The sequence below is a fragment of the Arvicanthis niloticus genome, chromosome 19 (assembly GCF_011762505.2).
Source record: "Arvicanthis niloticus isolate mArvNil1 chromosome 19, mArvNil1.pat.X, whole genome shotgun sequence".
Classification (NCBI taxonomy): domain Eukaryota; kingdom Metazoa; phylum Chordata; class Mammalia; order Rodentia; family Muridae; genus Arvicanthis; species Arvicanthis niloticus.
This window is the reverse complement of record NC_047676.1, coordinates 52,601,161-52,626,418: the sequence shown is the minus strand read 5'-3', so window position 1 is coordinate 52,626,418 and position 25,258 is coordinate 52,601,161. Positions and strand designations below refer to the sequence as shown.

Sequence of the window (25,258 nt, the reverse complement as noted above, 5' to 3'; positions counted from 1 at the left end):
AACAGAAGATTGATTTTTTTGGGGGGGGGGGTGAGAACACTGCAGTCCTCTTTCTCAGATTATTTCTGCTTCTTTTTGTCTCTTCAGTTGTAAGGCTGTGAATTATACCAGAGCACCATGCTTAAACTCAGGAATAGGCAAAGCCTTTTAGACACAAGACACACTGCTGCAGAGCAGAGCAGAAATTCAAGGCTGTATTCTGCTGCATGCTTGGGAAGTACTGAAGCAGATTTGCTTCCTGCTTTGGAGCTTCATTGGGAAACTTGGCTAAAGCAGTTTGGTTTTAGACTGGAGCATGAAGATGACTGCATGGGGGCGTTGTGCTTCTTCCTTTTGTGCTGATTTACAAGTAAACAGATTTGGACTCTGTCCTGACTTTGCTCTTGGGAGGGTTGTGTAATACTTTCATTCTGTTTTGTGATGTTCAGTCAGAACTTGAGCTTTTGCCTTTTTTTTTTTTTTTTCTGTCCCGAGCACGAAGGTCACCAGCACATTTTCATGAATCTGTGACTAGGGAGAGGTGTTCAGCAATAATCTTGGGTGTTGTCCTTAAAGATTAATATATTGTTGACGCTACTGGAGATTTTAAAACTGGTACCCAGAGTAATGAGTACCAGAAATGGCAATAGGATACAGATAGGGGAGTGACAGAGGCAGTGTCTTCTAAGCTTGTGAATAGGCATGTAAAATGTTCATGGAACATGCTACTTTAAGATGCTGTCATTGACCAGATTTCCCAAGGTCCTTACATTCCCACTTTAGAGTTATTTTGAGCCAGCAAAAAAAAAATACTGTGACTATAGAACAAGTTAAATATCAACTCTCTGCCCATTTTTTTGAATGCTAGTTAAGGTGGGTGAAACAGTGTCCACTGGAAAGAGATTGGCAGAGACAAGGGCAAAAGGGCATTTGGAAAAACAACATAAAATCTCTTCCCCCTTTACCCTATTTCAAGGCCACACACAGTGCTTTGTGACAGAGGCTTACAGGGTCCCTTAGTGGGGCACAGCTTTCTAGGTGTGCAGCTTGTGCCTGAGCTCCACGTGTTCTACAGATGGCTGCACATCGGAGTTGGCTTCTAGTGAGCTTCTTTCTCCTTGATCTTCTTCTCTTGGAGGCTGCAAAAATCCTGACTATATCTACACTGAGTAAGTTCTTGCTGGTAATATAGATAGAGTCTTGTGATACTGTGATGCCTGGGTTACCTTGTTTCATAAAAATGGCACTTAGTTGACCATGCATGAGATTTTTCTATCTAGGCATAGACCAAACCTGGGGAGGAGCTATGTAGTGTGTGCAATGTGGTGATCAGCAGGGACCCTACACAAGGGCGAGAGCAATAGTAGATGGTGTTTTCATGTGACATAGAAGCAGCAGCAGGAGGTAGTAGGGGTTTGTAAAATAGGCTTCTCTATTGGGGCTTTAGTTGTGAGTTATTGGTAGGCATTTTAGTCAAAGGGATTAGCCTAGTTTTCCAACAAAGGTAACAGTGAAAATTCCTGGATTTTTCTGGGTAAGTTAACATCCAGAAACATTTTTGGTTTTGAAAGGTGTTCTTTTTCTCTAAAAGCACCCAGGCACTAAAGTTTGCATGTCACCAGGAAATCATCTTATCCAGGAACTGATATGTTATATTTAACACCACAAATGTTCTGGTCCCATGGTGTGGTCTGAGTCTCATGATAATAGGAGCTTTATGTACATAAATAACTGATAAATGTCTGGAGAAATATATATTAGTGCCAACAGGTAACAGGTCACAGTAAACCTGTATATAGACTTTGTGAAAACATTTTATAAATGGTCAATTTTTTTGGATTTATTGTTGACTAGGATGTGACTCAAGAATTAGAGTGAGAAAGGATGTAACCGTAATAGCATGACAGAAGTGATGAAAGTATTATCCCTTTGTGCCACGAAAGATTTTTTTTAGCAAAATTAACCTTCAAGCTTCTGCAAAGAACCATAAATGCTTAATTTCTATCCTATCATTATTATTCACATATAATAGATATTACCTAAAAGTCAAATTATCTGGCATTTTATTGTAAAGCGATTGACATTCTGGATTTAACAGTGAATAGTAAGTTAAACTCCACTGGTCCATCTTCTGTATTTCTAATATCTCAGCTACATGATGATTTTATGGAAAGTAGAAGTTTTCCTTTAGCTGCTGAAGAAGTAATCATTATACAGGACTGGGGTAAAAGTCTTAAGCCCTAGGATTCTAGAGCATTCTCAATGGCAGGGGCAGAACATTCAAAGAGTTATCTTAAATTTTTAAGGGGTGAATATTAGGAGTATTTTCTACCAAGGTAACACTGAGAAGATGAGTGAACATCTTCAAGAGGGTTCTACATTCCCTGGTGTGTTTTACTCACTTTCTTAACATTTTTGAAGATGGATGTGTCTGATAATTCTGTATTTTATGGCTCATGTGTTACTTACTTTTTGCTTGTCTATGGTAATAGAGTACAAATGTTAAAAGTCTGCCTGTATAAAGGGGTGATTTCAGCTGTTCTCAAATGATAGTGTGCCATCCTTAGAGCACTTCCAGGGATGGAGCCTGAGGACCACAGTGGTGGAGAGAAACACAGACTATAGACATGGGCTTGAGCCTTCTACTTTGTTCTTGTTAGAGGAAAACAAGGGTCAAGGGCATGGTATATCTTTTGCAGGAGCACAACTCACCTTCCTAATGTTGCATAAAAAATTCTTATGGAATAGTTTTATAGTGGCAGTTTTTACACTAGTGTTAAAAATTCTGATGCAACATTCATTTTCCATTTCCCCTTTCTCTTCCTCTCTCCAAACCTATGCAAATACAGCTTCTTGTTCTCTTTCAATACCAGGGCTTGTTTTCTTACTAATAGTCAGCACATGTACACAAGTGTATGTATATAAACATATATTACTTGATATAATCTGCTCAGTCTTTATGTATGTTTTTAGTGGTAACCATTTTTTATTGGTTAAGCACTTGGCATGCTCATCCCTAGGGATGACTATTTATCCTACTCTCAGCATTTCTTAGTTGGAATTTGAGTGTGTGTGTGTGTGTGTGTTTGTGTGTGTGTGTATGTGTCTGTCTGTCAGTCTGTCTGTCTATTGGTCTATCTGCCTGTCTCTCTATCTGTCTAGGGTTGAAGGCTCCTGGGATTTCCCACATCTACTTTAGCATGTCTTTTTTGCTGTCCTTGTTTGCCTCATGTTTAGGCAGTCTTGCTGGTAAAACTTCATGAGTTTAGCTTCTGACATTCCTAGAAGACACAACTCCTGAGCAAACTCCATGTTCCTCTGGCCCTTAATCACTCTGCCTCTCTTCTGCAATGAGTCTCAGGTGCAGAAGTTGCCTCATCCGGCTGCTTTTGATCAGAGTCTCTGAGGTAATGATGGTAAGGACCCCAGATTCTTGATACTTCACTTTTTTTTTTCTGTCCCCACTTTCTTGGTTTGTGCAGCTTGAAATTTTCAGTGTTTCTCTGGAAGAGCTCTTACTCATGAGCACCCATTAGAATGGCTGCCTCACTGAGCACTCCTTCTTCTCAGTCTAATGAGAGCAGGAGTAAGATACCTCGGGTCTGGTGGCTTCTATCTGTGCTGTTCAGACAACACACATGTGAATGGAAGGAGTGATTCACTGAGAAGGTACATGCTATTTCCCTGACTTCTCTGCCCCAATTTAATCATTATAGGTCTACCTGCTCCTAAACACCCTATTCTCTCAGCTTTTGTTTTACAATTTTCGTTTCTTTCTTTTTCTTAATTTATCTTTCTTTTCTTTAGTTCTGGACTCGAAATGTTTTAAGGGAATTGTGGCTAATGAGAAGACATTGACTTAATGATCCTTGTTCTTTCCCAATGGTCATCTTTACTTACCAGCCCAGGAGTACTGCAGAATTCATGTTGCCTAAGTTTCTCATGCATCTGATGGTTTTTGTAATAACTTCAGGGTTGTTCAGGCCTCACATTGATCCTTGATGACTTTATTCAAAAGGGTATAATCTCAAGTCCAAGAAGAGAAATTTCTTAAGTGGGGGCTCCATACCTTTATTCCTATAAATATTTCTTTCCCTAATATTTTACATACTGCATGTCTGTCCTCAGGAATAAGATAAAATTCTAGAGAAAGTTAATGCCCATCACATCATGATGCATTTTCCATGCTTACGGTAAGTTTTTTGAGCCCAATGACAGCAGTGCTGAAAAGATACAGTTGAAAATATGAATGTATCATAGGATGAAGAGTGTCTAAATTTTAAAAAAGATTTTATTTTTCATTTTACATTTATGAATGTTTTTCCTGAATGTATGTTTGTGTGTTATGCACATGGCAAGTCTGTGGAGGCCAGAAGAAGGTGTTGGACCTCCTGGAACTAGATTTTCAGATCGTTGTGAGCCATTTGTGAATTCTGAAATCTGAACCCAAGTCCACTATGAGAACAGGAAGCTCTTTTAACTGCTGACCCATATCTCCAGGCCTGCCCTTCAGATCTTTGGTGAATGATTGACTAAAGCTCTGGGTTCATGTTTTGGTATTACCTACAATGTAACTGAGGGTGTGGAGTAGTTGGTTTCTTTCTAGGCATCCTGAGCCATTCTGTGCCTTTACACTTAGTTCGGATTTCTTTATTTCAGCTGTTTATGGTAATCAGAACCATTTTCCTTAATCTCCACAAAAATGAACTTTATGTATTGTTTCTAGGTGCAAGTCATTATATAGCGATGAGCCGTGTGTCACAAATTCTTCATGACAGTGGCCACAATGTGACCAAACTTCTTTATGAATCGGTTTACCACCCAGGTATCTTTGAAATCAATTATTACAATAAATTACTTAAATAATAAATGATTGCTTTTGCATACAACTGGTAGACAAAATGTCTATATTTGGCTTTATGAGTGGTAAATTATGGTATGTTAATGTGTGCATGTGTGTGTGTGTGTGTTTTATAGATCTGAATAGACTATGTAGTCTTGGCTGCATATGATATACTACTGTATTTTACTTACTTCCTGCTTTAGGTTGATTATGATTACAGTATGTACCCCAAACCTTAATGTGCTAGAATCAGGGTTTTTGATGTAATGGTGTTGAATAATTTTTTATCTATTTGAGTCTGGTCTACTAAATTCTGACTGGCCTATGAGGGTAAACACTTGAAGGGAATTACATTGTCTTCCTAGAGGTGGATTAGTTCTCAGCTTGGTAGATGTTTATGAAAGAATGAACCTGCCCTTCCCTGGCATCTTTCTTCTCTTTTGCCTTGTGCCTTTTGAACCCACACATGACACTTTCATGTTGTAATGCAGTGAAAGACCATCAAGGGCTATTCAGGTGATTCTGCCCAATCTTTGGATGATCACAGGCTGGCAAGCCAAAAATGGGTAAGATTCTGTACATAGCCTTAATAACCTAAGATAGAAGTGCATTGCTTTTGATTATGCATATTCCGTAATGGGTAATGAAGGCATTCTTCTCAGAATGACCTAATACAGGCTCAGTCTTATTAATGAAATTAAAAACGAAAAGAGGCTAAGAGCCTTTGGGGCTGCTTGGCAAGAATCTGACACAGGACAAGGACAAAGAAATGGGATGTTTGGCAATAATATGACATTGGCCAAGGACAAGGAAATAAGTCTCAGGCAGAAATCTGACATTAGGCTAGAACGAAGAAGTAATTTTCAGTAGGAATCTAAATCTTAGGCTAGAACAAAGAAGAAATTTCAGGCAGGAACCTAAATATTAGGCTAGAACAAAGGGGTAATTTTAGACAGGAATCTAAATTTTAGGCTAGAACAAGGAATAGGCTTCAGACATGAATATGACCTTGGACTATGACAGGGAATTAGCCTCAGATACTTTGGTCATCCTGATAAGCCCTTAGAAACAGTGATCCAGGGAGTGTTCGTGTAATTGGGTTTAATGCTTTGCTTTTTCTTTGACTATTTGTGTTTATTGTCTTGTTTGTTCCTTGACTATTTACATCTATTGTATTGGTAGACCCATCCAGGATGGTTTCGAAATTCTTTTGTAGTAAATAATATCATTGATTTTTTCTTGTCTTTCTTCTCCACTTCCTGAGTTTCAGGATAGTCAGTGTATAACAAAAAAAAAAAAAACTGATTCTGAGTGATTCTCAGGATCAAAAGTAGGAAGCTCACTAGGGGTCAAACCACTGATGACAATGGCCATCCCCCAGCATCCATAGACAGTCAGCCGTAGTTCACCAACAAAGTCAGAGTCACATGAATCATTCCTCATTCTGGTTAAAAGTCAGGTCCAGTATAGGCAATCACAGTTGTAGTGAGGTCGAGTATAAGGCAGTTATGGCATGTTCAGGAGACAGAGTTTTGTGACCCTTCTTCCCTCCATCTAGCTCTTTTATAATTTTCATCTCTTCCTGTGTTATGTAATCTGAGTCCCTTAGAGAGTGATGGAGATAGGTGCCCTTTTTAGGGCTGAGCACTCAACAAACACTTGTCCTCAGCACACTGAGCAATCATGGTTCTTTGCATTTATTGTAGTTTGCTGTACAAAGAAATTCTTTAATGAAGGCTGAGAGCAACACTTATAATACATGGGTATATCTATAAGGTGATTTGAAAAACTTGTCCATTTAGTGAAATGAAAGTAGTAATTTCTTCCATATAGAATATGGCCTCCCTAGTCATGGACTTTTAAGGAGTTTTACAATGCTGGGGACTTATTTTTTCTCTGTACAACAGGCTTTAAATCCAGGCAGAAGGTAGATGATTGCCTCCATCATATTGGGCACATTTTCCCTGCAGGTCAATATATTAACATGGAAGGTCCACCATTTTGTAAAACCATTGATAACTTTTGCCCTCTACTGGCCTGTGTAGAATTTTCTGGCCAGAAGGGAGGCAGCTTCAAGTCAATTCCAACTTGTGTTTGCTCTGCCTACAACCAAAGTCTGTGGTGACCGCAGCATTGCTATCTAGTTCTGCTGGGCACTCAAGAGCAATGGCTACAGCCTATGCTGTCTTGAATGGTTCATAAGATTCTGAATCGGCAATTCATAGGAATGTTTCCCACATTAGCACTGGGGCTTTTTGTTTGATCACTCTTGACTTCTGAGGACAGCAGTATCTACGTATACATGACACCTCTGTTTAAACAATTTAAAAGTTGTTTTATGCATGATTTTGACAGCAAATTTGTTTACAGACTGTAAGTATGTGTATACACATGCTCACGTGTAGAGATTAAGGGACAACTTGCAAGAGTTTCCAGTATCTGAGTGCTAGGAATCAAACTCGGGCCATCAGACTTGGCAGTGAGTGCCTGAATCAGCTGAGCCATTTCAGTGGCACTTTGATATTTTCGTTTCTTCCTTTACAATTATCTTCTAAAGTCGTAGATTTCCGTGTGTCTCCTGTATCATCTTTAGCTTCCTTTAACTGTTCTCCATCTCGCTCTCCTAGTCTCCTTTTTTGTCTTTCCTTTATTTCTCTTTTTAATTGTGTGTGACTTTCTAAGTTTATAGGAGCCTACCAACATCCTCAAAAAGAATGACCACCCTTATGGCAATTTTGAGAGTTTTTTTTTCCATGCAACCTTTTAATAGCATTTTCAAAAATCTGTATAAATGAAATCGATAGGAATGAAAAGGGCATTTTTCAGGAATCTACAATCATAACTGAGTTGAGATGCTGTGTTAGGGTGGGACTATGTCCCATGAGCCAAGAAAAATGAAAGGAAGTTCCCAACCCTATAGTCTGTCTTTAAATACAAATCACTGAAACTCTTTAGTGAAGATCACTTGAGAGTTCTGCTTTTGGCCTACTTATCTTGGTTTGAAATTCTCATCAATAGCAAGCGAGAGGTTGGATTGAGGATTTTTTTTCTGCAAAATGAGCGATATAACTTGAAATTTTCAGAAACAAAACCTCAAAATGGACTCAGACTTTTCATTGTGCATGAGTAATAAGGGGGACGAGCCAGACTGGCCAGTTGGGATTGGCAGACTTATCCCCCTTTTTTTCTTTCTTTCTTTCCTTCCTTCCTTCCTTCCTTCCTTCCTTCCTTCCTCCCTCCCTCCCTCCCTCCCTTCCTTCCTTCCTTCCTTCCTTCCTTCTTTCCTTCCTTTTTTCTTCCTTTCTTCCTATCTTCCATCCTTTCTTTTTTTAAATTTGGCATTTTGACTGAAGGTGGAGCCCCTTTACTTACTGAAACAAACAAACAAGGCAAAATCTGTTTATGTTAGCATGTGCTTATATTAAAAGTGCTTGGCAGCTTCAAGAAATAGGTTTGTGAGTTGAAGCCAACTGGGCTACTGAACATGACTCTACCACAAAACAAACAACAAACAAACAAAAAACCATAAACATGAAATGCATAGCAACTAAAAGTAACCAAGCAAAATAACTCTTCAAGTATTTCATTTTAATATTTTTTGCAACACAGAGAACTGCAATCAAACTCACTTGTATTTAACAACAAACTCTAACAAAATATGGTGACAAAGTTGATGAATTACATCAATCTAGAATGTTTACATTCTGAGTTTTCTTATTGTACAGTGAAAATAATAGCTTAGTCTTTAAATGAAAGCTATTATCAGAATTTTCATTATCTAGACTCTATAAAAATCCTTGAATTATTTTAAAATATCAATAAATATGATTAGAATATAAATAAATAGATTCAAAGAAAAGCAAATCCACTGGAAAACAAAAATCATATTTTTACAAAGATGTGACATTATTTAAAATAATTGTTTTTATCACCCTAATAATGTATGGTATATTATGATAAATTTAAAATTTACTCAATTGGTTCTTTCTTAGATTTTAGAAAGGAAAAACCATCATACCAGGTTATAAATTGGCATCTGCCTGAAGATCAGCAAAAGAAATTTGATAATAGACAGCGTCTCCTTAGAGAAGAAATAATGTATGGCAGGTAATGTGTTTCAATTCTTTGAACCAAAGTTTTGCTAATTAAGACTTAAAAGTGAGTATATGATAGATACATGATGCTTTGAGTGAGCTTAAGCGAATTGATGATTGGATGAGTTGATGGTTATTGGGATGAATGTGCTTGAATTGTGCATGGTAGATGATTTGTAGCTAGATAAACTATGGGACAGAATAATTTCTAGAAAGTGAAAGGTGGGCCTTTAGGCCTTATTATCTACAAGTTGCCTGTCAACAAGTTTCCTGTCATCTGTGCCAGTCCTGTCACTTTAATTTCTCTACTCAGAGAAAGAAGAGCCACCTTCTTCAAAGTACTTTGTCACTTTCTTATGTAAGTTCACTAATGGAGGTGACTCCTATAGGCTTAACATTTTCAAAACCTACTTTAATAAGGATTCTTAAATGCTTCAACCTCCCTTCTAGCCTGCTCATCAAAGATAGGGAAAAGTTTGTTAATAAGAAAATGTAGACTTGTTTAGAAATAGTTCTTTGGGTCAATTTTGAACATGAATCAGTAGCGGTAGTCCACTCCAATCAGCCAACACTGAAGGCAAATCAAGAGCAGTTGCTTTACCTATAAGAAAGCTTAAGGCTTTGAGGAATGAGCATGAGTTCAAGGAGGTGGCAGGAAGCAGCCAGAATACCAAGAGAAGTTCTTTGGCATGTTTCTCTCTATGAGGTTAAGACAAGGGAAATCAGTAAAACCCAGCAAAGCACTGCAAGGCGAACCAATGCAAGGGTATTCTCTCATGTTTGTGGAGTTTTATTTGTATTCTTTTTAAACATTATGTCCCCTCTTAACCATCTGCTCCAGCAGAGCATTATATACCCTCTTACATTTCTGCTTCAGCAAAACATCCTGTCATAAATATGCTTCCAGAAAAACATCATGTGACACAACTGACTTGTTAGAGAAACCAGAAATTTGCACTTCAAACTCTCTTGAATACATGAAAGTATTTTTCTCACATAATATATTCTGATCAAAGTTTTCCCTCCCTCTACTCCTCCCAATACTTCCCTACTAGATCCACTACCTCTCTGTATTTCATTAGAATACAAACAGGTTTCTAAGGGCTAATAATAAAATATAAGAAATTTAAATATGATAAAATAAAACCAAAACTATCACATCAGAGTTAGATAAGAAAAACAACCAAAGGAAAAGAGCCTCAATAAAAACCCAAGTCTCACTAGCTTTTACATTCAGAAGTCCCATAGGAACATTCTACTAATATATGTGTGTTTGTGTGTGTGTGTGTGTGTGTGCGCACGCGTGTGCGTTTGTGTGTGCATGTGCGTGTGTGTGTAAATGTGTATGTATGTATGTGTGTGTATGTATGTATACATATGACCTGATGCAGGCTCTGTACATGCTACCTCAGTCTTTCTGAGTTCATATGAGCTTTGCTCATGTTTAGAAAGCCTTGTTTTCTTGGTGTTCTTCATCTCCTTTGGCTCTTACACTCTTTCTTCCTCCTCTTTCTCAGGGTTTTCTGAGCCCTGAAGTGAGAGAGAGAGAGAGAGAGAGAGAGAGAGAGAGAGAGAGAGAGAGAGATTTGATGCAGACTTCCCATTTAGGGTTAACTGCTGTATAATCCCTGCCTGTGGGTCTCTGTATTTGTTCCTATTTGCTGCAAGGGGAAGCTTTCTGATGATGGCTGAACAAGGCACCAATCTATGAGTATAGCAGAACGTCATTAGGTGTCATTATACTCCTGGCTAATGTTTTATTGTTTTGGTTTTTTTAGACCAATATTTTTGGCTTACCTTAGGTCTCTAAAATATCTAGAGTCAGTCCTTTGTCACCCAAACAATGTTGTATATGGGTTTTATCTAGTGAAGAAGGTCTAAAGTCAAATCTAAAGTTACTGGTTGGTTACTCACACAAGCTTTGTGCTATTATTTTCTTAGCATATTTTTCAGGCAGGACAGCATAGAAGATCAATGGGTTTGTGGCTGGCTCATTTCTATTTTGGTAGTGTACAAGGTATGTTCCCGTACCAATGATGCTTGAACTTAGACTATATATAGTCAGCAGATCAATTTCTCCACGTTCAGTGAGTTGTGTAGGTGTTTTCTTCTGCAGTAGAGCCTGCTGCCAATTTGTTGAGAGCATCCTACAGTTTTAGCAATTGCCTAGGTTGTTTGAGGATTCTTTTGGAACCTCTTTGGCTAACAAATCATTTATATGTAACCCAATTATGGTACTGGAAGCTCATTTTGTGACAAGAGATGGCCAGTCAGGACTCTATCTACCACATTATTTGGCAATTTTAATTAGATTGCCTTTATATATGTATATTTTAGAAAGAGTCTACTGTATTAGGTTTCCATGATTCCCCTCAATGCCCCCTTAATCTTAGCTGTGTCTCCTTATATTCCCTCCATCATCACTCTTCACTTCTGACTTGATCCTACTCTCCAGCATCCTATTTCCACACAGAACTGTCTATTCTACTTTTCTATTCTTAAGGGGATCTATTTGTGCCTACTAGTCCCTTATTCTATACCTAACCTCTGTGGTTCTATAGATTGTAGCTTGGTCATCGTTGAATTTACAACCAATAACCACAGGTATGTTTAAAAACTCATTGACCAGGTTATACAGCTGAGCCTGAGGCTTAGACCTTATATGGGATGTGCAGAACCTCCCTTGCCTTCCACAGGTATGACATGTACAGATGTGTCTTTTAGTTAATTCCATTCATCTCTCTCTCTTATCCAGTTTTGAAAATTCAAGTTAAAAATCAAGTTGTGATTATAGATAATTCTTCCGGGAAATGTTCTTATTTACAAACATTTAAAGACCATACTTCTTTCATTATATATTTAAAAAAAATTGTCAAATTGCACCTTAGTCTAATTTTCTAATTGGGTTTTTATTTATACATATTTAAACATATATATTGTAACTTTATTTCAAGTTTGGACTCTTGAGGGGTAGTTCAAATTGGGTTATTGTATTACACATTTAAAACACACAACACACACACACACACTATATATATATATATATATATATATATATATATATATATATATATCCTCTTTTCAAGCACAAACTCTTGAGGAATGATTCAAGTTGCAAGTGCGATACAGTCAAGTTGCTGAGAACAGAATCTTCTTGGAATTTTCTAATTGATTTTCTTTAAACCGTGTATTTTAAAGAAATTTATCCAGCACATACTACATTTATTTGGCAATTATTACATAAAAAATTTAACTGGAATACTGGCAATAATTTTAGAGAATTATGCCTTGTGTTGCCCTACATTCTATTAGTATAACAGAATAACTGAATTTGGGTGGCTTTAGACTGAAAAGAATTTGATTTGGGTCACAGTTGTGGAAGTTTTGGCACATAACATCAACAACAGTCAGCTTGGCTGGTGGCATCATGATAAACAATGTTGAAAGCAAGTTTGCCTGGCAGTGTAAAGAGATTAGAAAGAATAGGCGATGTTTCCCTAGTGCCTGCCATAGACACCAACTCAAAGTCCAGTGAGAACTCCTTTAACTATACAGGAGGAGCTCTGATAATGACTTCCTACTAAGGAGTCCTCTTAAGTGTCATCTACACAGTTGTATTGAGCACCAAATCTCTGAGAGATGAATTCTTGATTACAAAGCAGATGTACTGTGAATTGAAGTTGAGTCTGAAAGTGAGCAAAGATGCTCCTGGACTATCATTTTGTGGATCTTTTGATACATATTGACATGGTACATTAGCTCATCTTACCAGGTTTCTTATCTATCTTGTAAGTATTGACTTGAAAGGGTTCCTGAAAAGGGTTACTGGTAGGAGTTATCATTAAGATGACTAAAATTTAGCACAATCTTCAGTGAAACTTTGGGCCAATAAGAGTTAGAAATTCTAATAGTAAGCTTCCAATCACACATATATTTTCCATTAGTATTTTAAGCTGGCATGCAAAGTAACATGTTTCGATATGTGTGTGTGTGTGTGTGTGTGTGTTTGTGTGTGTGATTATCCTTAGTAGTACCTTGCTTTCTTACTCCACAGTTCTTTTTCATGACACCTGCATCTCTCTTGATGTCTTTCCCACCATTTCACTGCCTCCTTTCTAATTTCATGACTTAAGAAGGCAAACATCGCACACACACACATACTTATACACACACACACTCACATACACACATACACACGCACACTCTCACACACATACACACAAATTTAAATTTAGATTTCACATACAACAGACAAAAATCATTAGGTATATACTTTGTTTTTTCTAATTGTTTAAGTTCTAGGCTGAAAGTTGAAACATATTTAGCCTAGTTTCAATATTATCATTGGGATGCTCTCTTTATGGGACAAAATATCCAAGCTGATATACAGATGATTAAAAGAAATAACTTTATTATTGAGGATTAGAAGAGCTGTAATTATGCTACTTATGCAGATTGGCAGGAAAACAATACAGTGACTTAAAAACTCATTATATAACCTGAGTTAAACAGCATTATACACCTGCATATAGTGACCAATCCTCGGAGATGTACTATAATCAGTGATGGTTTCCAAGACAAAAGGGATCAAACTCATATTGATGATGAATGGGTATTATATCCTTAGTGGAAATGTGATGGAACTGGGTTCATTTTGGGAAGCAGCAACACCTCCACCAGAATGATTAAAGCTGAAGTTTTTCTTGAAGATCTGTGGTTGAGATGGAAGAGTGATGCTACATTGTCACCTAGAATTCTCTAGAATTGCCCCCGATGAGCAAAGATTACTAAGAAGTGAAGAAATAAATATCTCCCTGTAAGAGGGAAGAACCTGTAGAACAACTTTCTGTGTGTCTGCTTTGCTTCTAATAAAAATATACCTTATTTTATAAAAGCAATAATGCTTATATAGGAAGTAATACAAATGATTGTCTATCTTTAAATAGAATAAAAGAAAAAAATTCAGGCTACATAACCTCTTTTCATAAAACATATTAGAAATCATTTTTCTCTAAGTGAGTCACCATTTTATCTAGTTCAGGCACTGCTGGCCTCAATGTCGCAATGTTAGAGTGACCTTACACACTTGATCCTCCTGTCTCCATTTCCAGAGTGTTGGAGTTATAGTTATGTATTTGTCTAGCTGCAGAATATTTTCATTGAGTATAACATCATTCTAGAGAATATGAAAAAATCTCAAAATATTTTTCCATTTATTTGTTTGTTTGTTTATTACAGGTTCGGACATCAAACAATTGTAAAGGTTTATCGAAACTTTGGCAACTTATGCAGTCACTTATTAAGCAGAAAGGACATCATGGAGTTCTTACAAAATGAGAACTTTGACCTAGTACTTCTTAATTCATTAGATTTCTGTTCTTTACTGGTTGCTGAAAAGCTTGGGAAACGATTTGTGTCTTTTTATCCCGGGCAATTTAGCTTTATGGACGTTGGGTTACCAAGCCCCTTGTCCTATGTTCCAGTGTATGGCTCTGGTCTAACTGACCAAATGGACTTCTGGGGCCGAGTGAAGAACTTTCTTATGTTCTTTGATTTTTCCATGAAGCAAAGGGAAATACTTTCTCAATATGACAGTACTATCCAGGAGCATTTTGCAGAAGGTTCTCAGCCAGTTTTGTCTGACCTTCTACTGAAAGCTGAACTATTGTTTGTCAACTCTGACTTTGCCTTGGATTTTGCTCGTCCTCTGTTTCCCAACACGGTCTATGTGGGAGGCTTACTGGACAAACCTGTGCAGCCAATACCCCAAGTGAGTATTAGCTCTCAATTTATATTTCATTCAGAGACCTTCAGTAGTGGTCGGGGTTGTCAACTTGGCAGAGATGTCCTGAAAGGAAGTGCCTTAAGGTAAGGGAAGTATTTGCAGCCTATATTTTTAGGGTTGTAAATGTACAGTGTTAGAATGCCCAATGCTGAGGTAGAACACCTGGTTATATGATAAGAGGTATGAGTTTCTTTTGTCCATCTGTAGTCCTGGATTTGGTAGATTAAATCCTTTAGTATGTGTTAATATTTCCAATTGAACTTTGATTGTACACACACACACACACACACATACACACATACACACACACACACACACACATCAAATGTCTGCACATTTCATATTTGTTTAGGGGGCAGGCTTTTCATGATCAAACATGTACCCCTTTCAGAAGACATGTACCTAGACAGAACTTAGCATGAGTGGCAACAAGAACTATGCCTGTTATTCTGTGTCTCCAGTCCGTTGAGCCCTTTATACTTCATTCAGCTACTGTAAACCATTAAAGCTGCCATCTGGTTTGCATGATCAATGCAGACTCAAAATCACCACCACAGAAAATTTAAAAGTACAGAGAGCTACTAGATTTTGATTGCTTGTTACCTGTCACTGTGTGGTTGTTATTTTGTAGACATTATCTTCTATAATCCCCTGTCCCTTGCTGGGTAGAATGATCACCTGTGTTTTTATACAGTGATGGGGAGATGCTGAAGTGATAAAGGTGAATAAAGTTGATGTTCCTCCTATTTTCATCTAAAAGCAGAGAGGGTACAGATTTTTTTTGGTTCTTCTGGATACCACAGTCCCCATCTGTTGGGGGCCGACTTTTAGCAGAAAGCGGCTATCAGCTTTGCAGCCATCTTGAGCCATATACCCTGACATGAGACTTGGATTACAATAGCCTACAACAGCTGAGCACACTCTGATAATCTTGGTTTAGATACCTTGAGATTAAAGGTGCGTGAGATTAAAGGTGTGTGAGATTAAAGGTGTGTGACTTAAGAGTATGACTTAGAAGTATAGAGATCAGAGAGACAAGACCTAAGGACATGATTAAAGGTGTAACTTATGTGGACCCCAACACCCATCTTTGCTTACACTGTGTGAGAAGTGTTTGGGGAGTGATCTCTGAATGATGTTTTTTTTTTTTTTAATTGCTGGAAGGAGTTTTCAGCTGTGGGTTTGGATAAAATCTTCTGAAAACCCAAATTGGTGGAGTAGGGGTGCAGTATATAAATGTGGAAGTGAGACAGTCATTATCTGGGTTCCCTGACTTAATCTCCAAGTAGTAGAAGGTTCATTTACATTTAGAGATCCAGATTGACAGATTCCTCATCTTGTAGACTGGTGAATCAGATATTGGCACACAGGGAGATGAAATAGTTGTCAAAGAGAAGAGTGGAGAGAAATGCTTTGAAGGGTTGCCTGATAAAGCAGTATGAAATTGACTATTTAGAGTATTTGACCACTTGTTTCTTTAAGAATCATGCTAGAAGAAAAATAGATAATTGTGGTTGTCAATATAAGAAGCAGACTTTGTACTGAAACTTTCATGGAAGATTAAATACTGTATATAACGATTTGAAATTTTGTGTTTATCAAACTTTACAATTACATTATTTAAAATATGTGAAAAGTTAATTCACAGAGAAGATGTAAGAAATATACCATATATGCACCTAATATGAAATAAAAATATGAAGGAAAATGTAAGGGATTTAAAGAAGAAATAGATAATAACTTAAGACTTTAATTCTACAGTTGTACAATTAGAAGACTATCTATACCCATTATCATCCTCAATAACACTCTAAACGATTCAGAACTATTAGAAATATAGAGCATTTTTTAAATTTATTTAAAAACTCATTTTATGTGTCTGAGTATTTTTCCTGCATGTATATCTGTGTACCAGACATATGTGTGCCTGGGAACAGAAGAGACCAGAAGAGGGCATGAGATCCCCTGAAGCTAAAGTTACATAGGACTGTAACCTGCTACATACATGCTGTGTACTGAGCTGTGGTCCTCTGGAAGAACAGCAAGTTCTCTTAGTTGCTGAGCCGTATCTCCAGCTCAAGTATTTTTTCCAACAAGAACAGGGCATATTATCTTTTTTATTGTACAAAACCACATCCTTGGTTTGGGCATTAGAACGTAGCAAGATAAAAAAATTTTCAGTAAATTTCAAAATGTTGAATTAATGCAAAAATCTCCTATAATGTGGGATGATAAAGAAATCAACAAACTATAAAAATATAAAAACACTCTCAAACAATCCATGAGATTCATACTGTAACCCTTTCCTATATGGAAGTAGATAATGAAGATCGAACCAAACAGGATTTTAGGAGAAAGGAGTCTGAAAAATCACAGCAAGGATGATTGACAAAATGAATAGTCAAAAATTTAGAATAAACAGAGCAAAAGAGAAGAATATGCTGGCAACTCGCTAGAGTCATTGTGAAAATAAATAAGAAAGACAATCAAATAATTAAATCAAAAAGTGAAAAATTACCCATTATCATTTAAAATGATAAAGATTACATGGTGTATCATCAAATTACGTGACCTACATAAATGGACAATTCCTATGGATATCTCTTGACAAAACTGGCTCTTGGACAGATAGAAAATCTGAAATTGTGAGATTATATTATGTGGGAAAAGCAAAACAAAATTGTTCATGAAAAACTCTAATATAACATAGATTAAGTGGCAAGTGATGTGAAACACTTAAGAATTGATGACACTTCCTCTATAAATATTCGAGGCAGTTGTACAGGGAAGAATACTTCTCAGCCAATTCTATCAGTCTACCATTACTCTGTAACCACAGTCAAAGAATAAAACCAGATGACAAGAAAGTATAGAATAAAGCTGGTGAAGAAATTTTGTATATTCCATTGTATATTTTTAGCATAATTATAAAATAATAAAATTGATGTCCAAAAAAAACCAAGTTGGAGAGGCCTCATGTTGTTAAACATAGAATTCCTCTTAACAATTAGGTTACTATCAAGTCTATACTTTAAACAACAGGAGTCAGTTACTCAAATAAAATCTTACATATGAGTGTATGTATAAACGTATATATGTATATGTTTGTATATTGTTAGATAAAGGCTGAAAATTCAGGCACTGACAATATTAATACGGGGAGTTTGAGGACATAGGGAGCTCTTTGAGAGCCAACTCAAAGAGTAAACTCATGGTACAATATGGAGGCACTGATTTCTCAGGTAACAGAATTTCCTAAAGCCACCTCCCCTCAAATTATTTGTTTCTGTGTGACTTTTTGGAGACCCATCATCACCAAACTCAGTGACTGAGTCTGAGTACTGGACCTAAGACTGTGACTCAAAATAATCTGGGAAATTTTGGAAATAGACCTCTGTCAGTAAAACCACAGGCTACACAATTCATAAGAGCCCATGGTGAAGAGATGGCTGCTAATAGAGGCAGTAAACACGAACACAGCACAAGACACAGCTGCACAGGGCCTGTGAGGGATTGTGTCATACGAACATGAGCAACTGAAGTATGAGTTTGTTCAGTACCCAGCCTGCTTTCAAGTTCTTGCTGCCTTGGCATTTTACACTGTCTTTGCCTTCTTCACTCTTTGATTCCTCTAGGACTTGGAAAATTTTATCACTCAGTTTGGAGACTCAGGTTTTGTCCTTGTTGCCCTCGGCTCCATAGTTAGCAAGTATCTGACCAAGGAAGTTATTAAGGAGATGAACAGTGCCTTTGCTCACCTCCCTCAAGGGGTGCTATGGACATGTAAGAGTTCTCTTTGGCCCAAAGATGTCAGATTGGCCCCAAATGTCAAAATCATGGATTGGCTTCCACAGACTGACCTTCTGGGTAAGCTCCTCCTAGACCTGTTACTTTACTTTCATTCAAATGCTTTTGAGACTTACTTGATATCTGATGTCTGAATGCTTGGACTAGCAGAAGAGAAGGCTGCTTATAGAAAAAGATTTATCTTCAGGAGTCAGGCATAGCAGCCAGAATTCTTGGAGGGATCAGGCTGTACTCTAGACTGGTATAGCAGTAACTACCTTATTCTTTCCAAATCAGACAGGTCTTCAGTCCCTGATTAGATATGATCAGTAATGCTGCCTTGATATAACAGTACCTAACATTGAATAGGATTAATATAACTGCATCTTGGACAATATGTGAACTAAAACTATGGTCTGGGACAACTGGCAGTTTTTGTTGCCTCTGTTCTTACAATGCTGTGAGAACATGTCAGCAATTTAAAAACACAAATATGGATGTAAGCATGTAGACACATCTTGGTTTGTCACCTACGGGCTGAAAAATCAGACACTTATGTTAATGTTGGGGGCATGAGGAAATGGGAAAAAGGCTCCCTTTCCAGGAAATATAGGTAGATTTTGTGATAATTTCTATATGATCATAAGAAATGTTTGATTGCTTTCAAGATGAAGCAACAGACAAGATCTACACATTTAGTAGTGTCTGATCTACTATCTCCCTTTGTAAACTTTTCTTGAAGTAAAGGAGATAGCTCACAGAATATAAGTTTTATAAGTTTTATAAAAGAGCAGAATCAAGAGAAGGCAGAGGTGAGAAAAGTACAGAGAAAAGTATCAGCAGAAGAGACGAGGGTGAATAGGAGGACAGGAAACATGCCTGGCTTATCACTCTCCTTGTAGCTGTATGTCTTTGTATTGAAGTAAGGCATTGATTTCTCTTCAGAGGGAAGGTTAGACATCATATCTTGAGACATCAAAAATTTCAAAACAAAATCAGTATGTTCATTTTCCAAAGCACATGATTATTTCTTGAATCTGCTGCTTTACCTGATATCTGAAGCTTTCATAGTGACATCTGGGACTATCTTTCTCCTTTGCACCAGCTCATCCTAGCATTCGTCTGTTTGTCACCCATGGGGGGATGAACAGTGTAAACGAGGCCATCCAGCATGGAGTCCCCATGGTGGGCATTCCATTTTTTGCTGACCAACCTGAAAACATGGTCCGAGTAGAAGCAAAGAAAATTGGTGTTTCTGTTCAGATACAGACACTCAAGGCAGAGACGTTTGCACTCACAATGAAAGAAGTCATAGAAGACAAGAGGTATGCCGCTCTCTGGGGTTGTGGTCCCTTAGGCTGAATGGAAGCCTGACACATGGACTTGTGTAGTCTGTGTTCTAGTGGAACCAGAATTTTGTGATCTCTGTTTTAATACATGTGTGAGACTTGAAGTTCTAGCTTTTCCTTTGTTATTAATCTTAATTTTAGGTGAGGTGCTAAAAGATGTTTCTGCCTACAGTTGCTTGATGGTTTTCTATCTACACAGTATCTTTATGACCTCTTATATTTTGGTTACCTATAGTAGAATTCCAGTTGAAACAGGAGAGGACATGTGCGTGTTATTGTGGCTGTTCTCCCTGAGGTCTTTCTCTTTGACAATTTGAAATATCTCCCTTACCTTTATCGTTAGTGTCTTTCATAAACTAGTACATAGAAAGCACACACCAAGAAGAAGCAGTGTCTATGAGTTCTATTTTGTTTTTAGGTTTCAGTTCAGGTCTTTTATAAAGGAAAATTTCACATATATGCACAAGCTGGGCAGAACCAGGAGCTTGGAGACCCACACAGCTCTCACCCATTCAGCACAGTGACTTAACAACCCAACAGAAAAAAATTCAGGTTTCAATGTCCTAATAGCTTAAATCAGATATACATCTCTTATGTTTCTTCATAATATTCAATATGATCCTTTTTTCCATGCTATAGGATGTAAAATGTGTTTTTTCCTTTGCTACCAACTGTGACCACTTCTCTTAACTCCCTCCCAGCCTTCCTCCTAGTTTCCAGTCCAGCCCTTTCATAGGTTTCTTCTAACCAGCTGTTCTTCCTTCATTTCCTTCTGCTTAAACAGTCTTTTCTCTCAGTTTTCCCTGTACTAGCAGCTCCAAACTATAACCGTTCTAGACTATCTACTCAGCTCAATTCTGTTTACTGACTCAACAGTCCCTTAACAATATCTTCTGTAATAACTGCCTTCTCCTCACTCTGGGAACCCAATTCACTTTCTCAGCCTCTGCTGCCTCTTTTCTATTCAATCCTCTTTCCAGAAATCCAAGAAGCAACCAACATTGAAGGTCCTAGAGTCAAGCAAATGTAACAGCTAAGAAATTTCTTCCCATTAATTTATTTATCCATTCATTTTACATCCTGATCCCACTCCCCTACTTCCAGTTTACTTCTGACATAGCCCCTTCCCCTCCCAACTCACTTCTCCTCTGAAAATTGGGATCTCCCCCTTTATCAACCCACCCTAGCACACCTACCCCCCTTATCAACCCTGGCAATAAAGTTATTGCAGGACTAGGCACATCCTTCTTGATGAGTCCAGACAAGGCAGCCATGTTAGGGGAACAGAGTCCACAAGCAGGCAACAGAGTCATGGACAGTTCCCTCTCCAATTTTGGGAGATCTGAATGAAGAGCAACCCACACATCTGCTACATATGTGTTGGTGGTACTGTGTGGGGCTAGGTTTAGTCAGTATATACTCTTTGATTGGTGGTTCAGTCTCTGGGAGCCCCCAAGAGTCTAGGTTCTTTGACTCTGTTGATCTTCTCATGGAGTCCCTATTTTCTCAGGGTCCTTCAATCCTTCCCCCAACTATTCTACAAGACTCCCTGAGCCTGGTCTAATGTTTGGCTGTGGGTCTCTGCATCTGTTTCCATCAGTTGTTTTGGTTTACCCTCCTGGCTTTCTCTTCCTTTATATTCCTACATCTGATCTCCCCACTAAGTTCCCCTCCCCCGCCCTCTCACATACAGTTCCCTTTCTCCAGTGATTATTGTATTTCTCCATCTAAATATTTTCCCTTCACAAATGACTTATAATCATTCTGTTAGTTTTTCTTTCACATTGAACTTTAAAAATGGTTTTGTACCTATTCTTGATTTTTTTGTTTATTTGTAGTGTATTTTGACCAAATCCATACCTTACTCTCTCCTCCAACTCTTCCATGTAATCTCTCAAACAGCACCATCTCAACTTCATTTCTCATTGTAAAATCTTTGCTTCCATTTATTTATTTATTATTTATTTATTTATTTATTTATTTATTTATTAAATTACTCTCTAACCAATGGCAGTCAACTATCCACATGTACATGGGTTTTGTGGAGGTCATCTACTGAGGCATGGGAACTTTCAGATGGACTTGATTAACAATGTTTATTTTGTTTAGAGTTGACCTATGAATACACACTAGAAATGTGTATGTGTTTGTGTGAGAGAGATACAGACAGAGATACAGAGAGACAGAGAGAGATAATAGTAAGAGAGAGAAATAGAGAAACTTATATATGTTTGTATATGTGTGTTTATGATTTAATATCTAAATACTGGTACGGAAATTGGTAACACCTTCTCTCTGTCTATGTTCACAGGTACAAGTCTGCAGCAATGGCTTCCAAGATTATCAGGCAGTCCCAGCCACTGACCCCTGCCCAGAGGCTTGTGGGCTGGATAGATCACATCTTGCTGACAGGGGGTGCAGCACATCTCAAGCCACATGTTTTCCAGCAACCATGGCATGAGCAGTATCTTCTGGATGTCTTCCTCTTTCTGCTAGGGATCATACTGGGCACCTTATGGCTTTGTTTGAAGGTTCTTGGTGCTGTGGCCAGGTATCTGAGTGGATCAAGAAAGGTCAAGCAGACATAATGGTGAAATGCTGGGCTTGGCTCTGGTGCGGGAATAGGAGGTCTGTGGCTCTTCAGAGGCCTTCCGTATCTCAGCACAGAACAACTCCAGCATTCTCTGCCTCCATATTCTACTGATGCAGCTGAGTTGGTACCTCACTACTTTCGACCTCTTTGCTTGTTGTTTTCTTCCTATGACCTTCTACCCTACTTAGATATAAACCATTTGCAACATCTGTTCTTCCTCCCATTTATCCTGAACACATTGATTCAATTGGTTGGTCCTACCTGTAGCTAGACATGTTCTTCCTCAATTTACTCCTTTTATCACTTGGGATTTAAAAGACATATTTAGCAAATTGTTTTTGCTTGTTCTTCTCTTTTCCTATAAATACTATTCAGAGCTCAGAACAACTGCTTTGCCATTCTCCACTGTTTCCATAGGGAGAGACAACAATCATTCTCAGACTATACTGTAAATGAATTGATCTAAGAAGATATGAAGTAGAAAAATATAATAATTACTGTTTTTAAAAATCAGAATAAATGATATGCAACTGAAATATTGAAAGAAAATACTTTAAAAATGTTCCCAGTATATAAGATTTATTTCCAAATGTTAAGAAATTTAAAAAGGAACAAACCTGTTGTCTATTTGTTCATTGGAATAATATGTGTATTTAAAGTAGAAGAAGCCAGAGCTTTATAAATATATGTAGAACGAGTTTCAGTATTGTTAAATAAAACAATGCCAGTGAAGCAGTAAGTATATCTTTTCACATTTTCTAAGATTCTATGAATTGATGTTCCATGAATAGTGAACACCTATGCTTCATATACTTTACTATTATTCTGAAAAAGAACTATAAGTTAGAGAGTCATATAGTGGTTCCTCTGCACTGGGTGGATATCGTGCGTTGTGAAGAAGCTTCACACATCACAGTTCACACTACCCACAGGTCTGCCATTGTTTTATTCACAAAACATGTGAAAATGAACAAAATAGGCTGATCCATGAAATCAAATACACACCAAAATGAGTGGTCTTCATCTTCTCACCAGAATTATAATGACAATGAAAAGCATGAAAAACTAATACAATTAATGGCTAAAAATATTTTGAGTGTTATATTCTCAGTTAAAGGCTAACGCACATTCAGAAGACCTTGTGATTTACTGCATGTGTTTCACATTTGTGTGCATGAGTCTTTGAGAATTCCTTGCATAGGATTGAGCAAACAAATTTGTTAATACTTTGATAACACCAAGGGTTGTTTTCTTTAGTTTTTAAAGAGAGACTCAGAAATGGCAATATGGGAAGAATAGTATCCAAGTGCAAGTGTACTTCAATTTAAAGTATCACTAAGAACTCACAATTTGGTATAATAAAGATAGGCGCTTCTAGATAGTTACATGGGATTTTGTAACCCTATTTACACCTGTACATTTTCTAGCACATTTGGTAACCATGAACTGGTCTCCAAGTACTATGTGCCATGGAAAGACTCACGGTACCTTTTAAATGTATGATTTGAAGACTGATATTAGGTAAGTAAGATGATCATGAGGCCACAGGCAGAAGGAAAATGGTCCAGAGTGCCAAATCTGCTGGAACAACACAGAAAATATATGTGGTAGTGCATTACATCACTTTGAAAGTAAAATGACTTGTTTTGAAACCACCGAGATACTTCAGTGGGTAAGACATTTTCTTTGCAAGCCAGACAACTTAATTTCAAGCATAGAAACCTATGCCTGTGCAAGGTGAAAATCATCTTCACAAAACTGTCGTTTCAACCACACACATGCTGTGTGGCATCCACACATCTAAGCACACATATCATGCTAACACAATAGAAATCATAAGTGAAAAATAACTAAAACATATAACATATAGATCATATATATGGGAGGTACGGTAGTCTTTGCCTCTAATCTCACCATTTTTAAGGAGTTTATCTGAGTTGATTGCCCACTTGAGCTATATGATAACATCTCACAACCAACAAACAAACACAAAGGCAGATCTCTTGGCAATAAAATATATTGTTGTAAATGTATGAAAATATAGTTAGAGATTGTTATTCTGGACTATCAGTGCACAGATTTCTCTCCCCACATTCTCAACAACATTTTATTGTTTTCTGCTTCGTAGTGATATTTGTTCTGACTGGTGTGAGAAAAAATCGTGATGTGGTTGTGGTTCTAGTTTGAAGTTCTTTCATGACTAAGAATTTTATGCAGTCATTTTAGGCATCTGTTAATAGGTTATTGGATAAAGAAAATGTGGTATAGAATGTAATTCAGCCACAAAGTAGAATGGAATTACATCACTGCAGTTCCATTTTAGTGGCTGGCACTGGTGAGTCTTATACTCAGAAAGAATAAATGCCATATTTTGTAAAATTTGGGTGACAGATTTTTACATAGACAGATAAAATTACTAATATATATAGTGATGGGGATGAGGCAGCAGGAGATAAAGGATGAGAGGAAAGGAGATGGGATAAAAAGAAATGGTGTTTATATATGCTAGGGTCCACAAATCACTGAATAATAATACCCCATACTCAAATAATATGCAAAAGCAAAGAACATTTATCTCTACATGCAGGCCCCAACTTCATCCAGATGGAAGGACTCTGACTGAATTTTTTTTAATTGGATATTTTATTTATTTACAATACAGGTGTCATCCCTTTTCCCCATTTCCCCTCCCTTGAACTCCCTATCTTATATGCTTTTATACCATTTTGATTACATGCATGTATTAAGGTCAGATCTAGGTTGAGAGTCTAGCAATACAATAGATGCAAACAGCCGAGGAACAAGCAAGACAATAAACACAAATAGTCA

General features: G+C 37.5%; 1 protein-coding gene across 1 annotated transcript; it reads left to right on the top strand.

The window, feature by feature from the left end:
- The first annotated feature begins 874 nt into the window (after window positions 1-874).
- Window positions 875-24,761, top strand: LOC117723988 (UDP-glucuronosyltransferase 3A2-like). The gene is made up of 7 exons (XM_034523605.2): window positions 875-1,148; window positions 4,706-4,804; window positions 8,815-8,929; window positions 14,155-14,686; window positions 18,337-18,568; window positions 19,593-19,812; window positions 22,148-24,761. The coding sequence occupies exons 1-7, from the start codon at window positions 1,055-1,057 to the stop codon at window positions 22,422-22,424; spliced, it is 1,569 nt and encodes a 522-aa protein (XP_034379496.1). The 5' UTR covers window positions 875-1,054; the 3' UTR covers window positions 22,425-24,761.
- Window positions 24,762-25,258: the final 497 nt, after the last annotated feature.